The following is an 8,413-nucleotide window of genomic DNA, read 5'->3' on the forward strand; positions in this document are numbered from 1 at the left end:
TACATTAAGAGGGGTTTTAATATAAAATTTCTATAACTTGTACAAACATTTATCTTTTAAGAACTACAAGTCTTTCTAGCCATGGATCGCTGTAAGAGAATGTTAATAATGTTAATGTTATAATAAACAAATACAGTACTTATGTACTGTATGTTGAATGTATATATCCATCTTGGGTCTTATCTTTTTATTCCAACAATAATTTACAGAAAAATATGGCATATATTTTATAGATGGTTTGAATTGCGATTAAATACGATTCTTTCATTTTTAAGCCGTAATTAACCCAATTAAAAATTGTAATCGTTTGACAGTCCTAAACAATATATGTATATTTCTTACCTAAAAATGTAAATACACTTGATAACACACATCACTTGAAAGCTACGTTTTTCTCACGTGATTCAATTGAATTTCCATTTGTGTCGAGCTATTTTTAAGTTCTAGTTAAGTTTTAAGTTAGTCAAAACTGTAAGTACTGATAGGATTTTAGTTTTTGCAGTGTTCAAAATAAATGGATGATACCTGCTGTATTGGAGCACATTAGGGAGCAGTGCTACTTGTTGTTTTATCCAGCAATTGCTACTGAGCTTAAATTGACAGTTAGTATTATGAAGTTTTTATTTTATACCCTCATCACTCTACAGCGCTATGTTTTCACAGATTAAGATTGTATGTAAGACACGTTAGCCACGCATCGACAGTGCTCATAATCAATAGAAACCTAGCCCTCCGCAGGGCTAACGTTACGTGAGCGAGTGATAGTAACATTATTCTTATTTTAGGGTGACCATATTTTGATTTCCAAAAAAGAGGACACTTTGCCCGGCCTTGAGATACTTGAATTTTACTCGAAGTTCACTCAAAGATTCCTATATCACTTTAATCAGGGGTGAAAGTGGTTAGAATTTCTTGCCGGAACTCCCCAACGTGAAGGTCGCCACGGAGCCAGAAATGTTATTTATTTATGTATTTATGGGTCAAAACAACTGAAATGCAAAGAAAACTGTTTTGGTCAGTTATTTCTATAAGACATACAAAAACTGATTTTCATTCAAAAAGGTATTTTTTCCCAATGATTTCCAAAATAAAAATGAACACAAACACCCATAACTCCATCTCCTAATTTTTATTTTCCCCTCATTTCCTCACATACTAAATGCCAAATCTCAATTTGAACTACTTAAGAACATAGGATGTATGTTAAAATTGAAGATAATCTAAACATTTACTTTACTTTCAATAGGAAGTTACCATGAAAAGCCCCATCATACCCATCAATAGGAAGTGACCTCAAACCCACATGAAATAAACTGATTTTTACAGGATGTGACTCCGAAATGCAACTAAATCAACAGGAAGTGACCTGATATCAAATGGAAGTGACCTCGAAATGCCCCCAAATCAACAGGAAGTGACCTATATCAACTGGAAGTTACCCTGAAAAGCCCCCAAATATCCATCAATAGGAAGTGACCCGATAATCCCAGGAAATGACCTCGAAATGCCCTCAAATCAACAGGTAGTGAACCTATTTTCACAGGAAGTGACCCCGAAATGCCACTAAATCAACAGGAAGTGGTCTGATATCTAAAGAAAGGGACCTCGAAATGCCCCCAAATCAACAGGAAGTGACCCAATATTCATAAAAAGCGACCCTGAAATGTCCCCAAATCAACAGGAAGTGACCCAATAGTCACAGGAAGTGACCTCATATCAACAGGAACTTAACCTAAAATGCTCCCAAATCAACAGAAAGTTACCCTGCAATCTTCCCAAATCAACAGGAAGTGACCTATATCAATAGGAAGTTACACTGAAAAGCCCCCAAATACCCATCAATAGGAAGTGAGCCGATAATGACAGGAAATGACCTCGAAATGCCCTCAAATCAACAGGAAGTCACCTGATATGCACAGGAAGTGGCCCCAAAATGCCCTCAAATCAACAGGAAGTGACCCGATATTCACAAAAAGTGATACTGAAATGCCCTCAAATCAACAGGAATTTAGTCTGAAATGGCCCCAAATCAACAGGAAGTGACCTAAATCAATAGGATGTTACCCTGCAAAGCCCCATCATACCCATCAACAGGAAGTGACCTTGAAATGCCCTCAAACCAACAGGAAGTGACCCAATATTCACAGGAAATGGCCCCAAAATGCCCTCAAATCAACAGGAAGTGAACTGATTTTGACAGGAAGTGACCCAGAAATGCCCTCAAATCAACAGGAAGTGAACTGATTTTGACAGGAAGTGACCCTGAAATGCCACCAAATCAACAGGAAGTGACCCAATATTCAAAAAAAGTGACACTGAAACGTCCCCAAAATCAACAGGAAGTCACCAGATATGCACAGGAAGTGGCCCCAAAATCAACAGGAAGTGACCCAATATTCACAGGAAGTGACCTCGAAATGCCCTGAAATCAACAGGAAGTGACGTAAATCAATAGGATGTTACCCTGAAAAGCCCCATCATACCCATCAACTGGAAGTGACCTGATAATCACAGGAAGTGACCTTGAAATGCCATCAAACCAACAGGAAGTGACCTCATATCAACAGGAACGTACTCTACAATGCTCCCAAATCAACAGGAAGTGAACCGATTTTGACAGGAAGTGACCCTGAAATGCCACCAAATCAACAGGTAATGACTCGACTCTCACAGGAAATGACCCGATAATCACAGGAAGTGACCTTGAAATGCCCTCAAATCAACAGAAAGAGACGAAGTGTCAATTTCTCCATGTGTATTATATACATTTAGAATAAAAAAGAAAAATCATGAAAATCTGAAAATGAAAAAAGATTATTTATTTTATTTTTTAAAAAAGTGATTTTATCATATAGGGGGGAAAAGTCAAAATTGAAGTATAGAACTTTATTGCACCAATGTAACATCCAATTCATAAGCAAGAATTCATTTTTGCTACAAAAGCAAAGTGAGCGTGTTTTTTTAGTGTTAGACGTTTGATCACTGTGGCTTAGATTAAAAAAAAGTTTTAGTATGGAATGCATGAAGTCATGATTGTATAGGAGTTGAAAATTTTCTTCATTCTGCACCACAAAAAGACAGCCTTGATAAAGAGTTTCACTCCCTGGCTCGAGATGGAGGCCCGTCACTGAGCGCCTTGGTAGGTGACGGCTTTGCCGCACTTCTTGAGCGTCTCCAGCAGAAAGTCGGCGTCCTTCTCCGACTCGATCCAGACCAGCTGATTGGGGAGGTCGATTTCAAACTTGACGTCTAAGCAAAGACGGACTTTGTCAACGACTGGGATGGTTTTTTTGACGGCGGGCAACGATCGGCTCACCCTCCAAACGGCTGAGAATTCGGTTGACGGCGCCCGAACATCCTTCGCACGTCATGGCCACGGTAAACTTGTGTTTCTGCAAAGACACGCCACTGAAACTTGGCTTCGATCTAGGGGTGCACGATATCCATTTTTTGAAACCGATATGGATAACTTCCTGCTCCTCAAAGCCGATACCGATATCAATAACTGATAATAAATATATCATTTTTAAATGTATAATCTGAGTTTTTGAACACCTGAAGGTTAAAAAAACAAAACAAAACAACTAGTGGTGGTTTCAACTAGGCATGTGCCGGTATGAAATTTTGACGGTACGATAACCGTGAGCAAAAATACCGCGGTATAGCTACAAAATGTGTTATTTTGAGATGCATGGGTTAAAAAAAAATTTTTTTTTAACTTTTTTCCATTGAACAGGATTTTTTTTTATTTTTCAGAACATAGTTGCAAATTGGAACATGAATATATTGTTATAATAAATAAATTATCAATTAAAAAAAAAAAAAGTTTTAAGGAAAACTAAAATATAACTTATAGACTATACCCACAGCCACAGCTCAAGTTGCTCAAGATTAGAGCAACAAAAAAAAAAATCTATAAAAAAGTAAAAACACTTCTGAATAAATTTTTTAAAAATTCATACAGCATGATTTTTTTGTGTGTGTCAAGTTTTGCCATTTTCAGCCACTGTGTCAAATCTAGTCTACATGATGTCATGCCTTTGTGTTAAAAAGAACATAAAGAATTCATAAGTTAATAAGTTAGTTAAAAATGTAAAAGTTAACATGTAAATATTTTTATGGAAAGGTTTCATCTAAAAAAAAACAACAACAAAAAAAAACATTGGGAGTGAGACCTCTCCTTGAGCTAACGAACGTGGATTTGTGCTTAGGGCAAGATCATCTTTCGCAATTAACGATCTTTGATGCTATCCCTTTTTCCCCTTCATTCAAGCGAATCAAGCTTGTTTTCTCACTCTGCGGCTGTAACACTCGACGAAATTGCTCTCCAAGCTTAGCCTAGGCTAACATTCATCTTTGTAAGCTTTTAGTTAGTGTGTATATCGAATTTGAAAGGAAAATGTGTGTTTTGTTTTTGGCGAACTTTTCCATGGTGCTAATCTGTTGAAGCTACTCACAAATGGAAAAATACAATTGTACAACGTTTTAAATGTATTCATTTTGTATATTACACTTACCAAGATTTGAGAGCTCAATAAATTGAAGAAAAGAACGCCTTATGTTTGGAGTATTTGTTTTTGGGTTCGCTGGCTGTCTCGCCGATAGCGTCACTTTCACACACAGAAACAAACGGGAGGGGGTGAGCGCTGCCGCGCCACGCCACCTCTGGCTGCATTTTTGACACATGAAAAATGGCGAATACCGTACTACGGTCTGACGGAAAATTTTTGCGGTTTTGAAACCGCGACGTTTTCACACCACGGTAAACCGTGAAACCGGTAACCGGCAAATGCCTAGTTTCAACACAGATATGCCTTTGATCTCACCAGATTTTTCATAATGACATGAACAAAACAGTGCGTTTCACTTCTTCACTGCCCGACAGCCAGCTAAGAATGAATGCACTTCCATAAACCACAAGGCTTGGTCTTTTCTTGCTTTTATGGGAAGACACTCGTCTTAATATTGTGAAAGTACAACAGAAAAATACACATATTTAATACTTAATATACGACAAACTGCGCAATGCACTTATATACACAACTATTATATGTATAGCATAGCACACTAGTTTGAGCTACTAAAGCATTGGCTGACTTCTATAACACAACAACTTATGAAGTTCTGTCCATATGACCCTTCACCACAGAGATAAACATATATTGCATATCCATATGTTATATAGTAAACATAAAATACTTACAGACATATATTTCCAAGGCGGAAACGTAACAGAAAGCATTCACGATTGTCAATGCTACCGCTAGACACCGCAATGTGTAAGTGAATGGACCAAACTACTGTAACAAAAAATAGATGCAGCGAATTATTCTGACCAGCAGGTGGCAGCAATGCCCCACAAATGGTCAACTGATTTCCCATATTAGTGTGTAAACTGCAAAGCAAGCACAGTACATATTATCGCCCAATCAACAATGTTATTGGATTTATCGGGATGACGTCATAATTCCTATTATCGGACCGATAATTATCGTGCACCAGTACTTCGATCGCACGTTATTTACGCTTCCGTAACTCTGCGCTTTAAGTTTTAGTTAGGAAAAGAAAATTTCATACAATGAGAAAATAATAAAATAAATAAAGCGGAAAAATAATGTTGGCTAATATCACTTTTCCGTTAATTACATTTTCTTTTTTGTGTGTGTGTGTGTGTGTGTGTGTAAACATTTGTGTAAACTAAATATAAACAAAATATATATATTTGCTCATTTGTAAAAATAATAAATGCATTTAAATAGAGAATTTTCTTCTTTGTTTTTACATTTTTGTAATCAAAATATTGAACATATTTTTCATTTGTCAAAATTGGATACTTTTTCAGAGAACTATTTTCACATTTTTGTAAAATTTTGTTAAAGGATTTACTCGGTCAACGATGTCAATCCAAAAACTTTGAATTGAGGCTGCTACGATGAATCAACAAATCGATTATCAAACAAACTTTTTTGTATGCCTTGTAAATGTCATTTCAAAATTTTGAAAATGGATTCGTATTGACGACTGTGTCCACGTATTCAATTCTATTAGGCTCGAGCGTTTACGTCACAGCAGCACGGGATCGTGCGAGATTTGCGACAACGCAGCCATATCGGAAGCACGTCTGCATCACGGGACATTTAAACTTAACGGCAAATACAATTCAACTACGAGTGCCAAAGATGGAAGAATGTAGGGAAAACTTGCCAGTTCGATACAGAGACAAACTTGTTACCACGGCGAAGGACAGATATGTGAGCAATTTTAAGGATGTGAACAATGTTGACCCTCACGAGCAAGCTGAACACAAATGGAATAAAGATGTCGACAAGCTTCCACCACTACGCGAAATGGACATCATGCTGTATTTAGTGTTTGGTGTATGTTACTACACTCATCAGCAATTCCGAAACTACAAATCGCTACAAAGCTACGAACAGTTTTGCTGCGGATGGGTGCAGGATCTGCACATTATGACCATAGCAAATGGCAACACCATCTTTCTAACAAAGGTAGGCAATGTGTGTTTACATTAGTCTGTGACCACGGATGTACAAATTTTTTTGTTGCAGAAAATGTAGCCTGTGTACAAATTCTTTGCCACTCTCTCACGTCAAAATATTACAGCTTTTTCATTTAGCAACGACAGGAATTATGTCTTATGAAGACAATGCACGTGTCTGCATGCTAGTTGTTTAGCTGTAGCTATAGCTAACAACAGGCCGACTTAGGGCATAAAGTTACTGAAATTTGCGTAAACAAACGAAATTAACTTACCGGAGTGGAAGTGCATAGAGCAAACTCTGTGTGTAACTGGAGAATCAAACGTTATGCCCTTCCTTCCGATCGAGGCCACCCATGCCATTCTTCGACGTTTGGTAAGTTCAGATCGCCTTTTCTCCATGTAGGGATCCGGAAGAAACTCAATGGTGTTCCGTCGAGCTGTACATTCTCCTTTCTGTTCGATCGGTTGTTGCAATTCTTTACCGCACAATAATTTCCAACCATTTTTAAAGAGCGACCTGTGTTGAAATGCCTCACTGTTTATGTTTCTCGCTTCCAAAATGGCGATAGCGGCGGAAACCTCGCGAGCGCCACGTCATACGCTCGAGCCTATTTGTCTTCAATAACATGAACTAGTACTCAAAACTAGTAGCAATACATACATAAAATCAGATCACATCACATCAGATAATTACACTTGTAACAAATAAGTCAATTAATAATTTTTTTCTTGAAATTGACCGAAAAATATGAACGGAATTGTGCGTTTTCCACCCCAAAAATAATAATAAAAACAATGTGGGTACGTAAATATTTCTCGAATGACCATTTCATAATTGATATACTTTAGCAGCACAGAACCGTGTTTTGGGTTTATTTTACGACTTAACCCTGCTTGTAGTGTATATTCCTTCTTTTTCGCCGATATTTGCTTCATTTTTGGACAACATTTAAAGATTATAACAAGTGAAATTAGGCGTCAAAACAGTAAACCGCCGCCGCAGACTCTCGCTAGCTAGTCAATTTAGCTTCGACGCTAATACTAAATAGTCAGGAAACAAGCGAGAAAACAATCTTCAAATGTTATGATAATTGAAAAATGTCCAGATAACTCACCGGCATGCTCGCGAGGAATCAGCGCCTCTACGCAGGTGAACTTTGACCACGGAAGGACGACAAAACCCACAAATAATCCTCCGCTTGAGTTAGGTTTCACAATCAAGCTAACATCTGTGTACGGGAACGGCACTTCCGCTTTCGGAGTGTCGCGTTAACACAATTGTTTAGACTAACAGGAAGTCCAAAACAGTCCAGTTGAATAAAAAGCAACCAAAATGCTTAACTTATAACTATGTTTGAATGATTATAACCAGAAAACAAAAAATCAACAATGGGAGATATATTGTAGAGGGTTTGTCGATAAGCATTATGGGAGATGTAGTTCTCCTTGGAATAGGTTCAAATTTGTATTATTTTCATTTCGACAATTATGAAACCTTCCAATCATGATAATTATTTTTCTTACCGTTTTTATTACATTCGTTAGTACGGGGGTCCCAAACGTACGGCCCAGGGGTCAATGGTGGGCATTTTTTAGCTCACTTCCTGTTGATTTAGGGGCATTTCAATGTCACTTCCTGTTGATTTAGGGGCATTTCAATGTCACTTCCTGTTGGAATCGGATCCCTTTGTTGATTTGGCGGCTACGTCCTGTTGATATCGGGTCACTTCCTGTTTATTTGGAGCCATTTCAGGGTCACTTCCTGTCGAGTGGGAGGCATTGCGAGGTCATTTCCTGTCGATATCAGGTCACTATTGATTTGGGGGAATGTCGAGGTCATGTCCTGTTGACCTTAGGGTGTTTCAAAGTCACTTCCTGCTGATGTCGGATCACTTCCTACTGGTTTTTTGG

General features: G+C 37.9%; 1 protein-coding gene across 1 annotated transcript; it reads right to left on the reverse strand.

Annotated features, from left to right (window-relative positions):
• Positions 1–1,108: 1,108 nt before the first annotated feature.
• Positions 1,109–7,775, reverse strand: atox1 (antioxidant 1 copper chaperone). Its single transcript, XM_057851255.1, has 3 exons — positions 7,618–7,775; positions 3,317–3,392; positions 1,109–3,249 (listed from the first exon to the last, which is right to left on the reverse strand). The coding sequence occupies exons 1-3, from the start codon at positions 7,621–7,623 to the stop codon at positions 3,125–3,127; spliced, it is 207 nt and encodes a 68-aa protein (XP_057707238.1). The 5' UTR covers positions 7,624–7,775; the 3' UTR covers positions 1,109–3,124.
• Positions 7,776–8,413: the final 638 nt, after the last annotated feature.

Source organism: Corythoichthys intestinalis, chromosome 11 (genome assembly GCF_030265065.1).
Source record: "Corythoichthys intestinalis isolate RoL2023-P3 chromosome 11, ASM3026506v1, whole genome shotgun sequence".
Taxonomy (NCBI): Eukaryota; Metazoa; Chordata; class Actinopteri; order Syngnathiformes; family Syngnathidae; genus Corythoichthys; species Corythoichthys intestinalis.

Bases quoted from the DNA above. Each gene is read 5' to 3' on its own strand.
- atox1 (XM_057851255.1), bottom strand. The intron at 3,250-3,316 runs GTGAGCCGATCG...GTCTTTGCTTAG, and splicing joins AATTCTCAGCCGTTTGGAGG to ACGTCAAGTTTGAAATCGAC.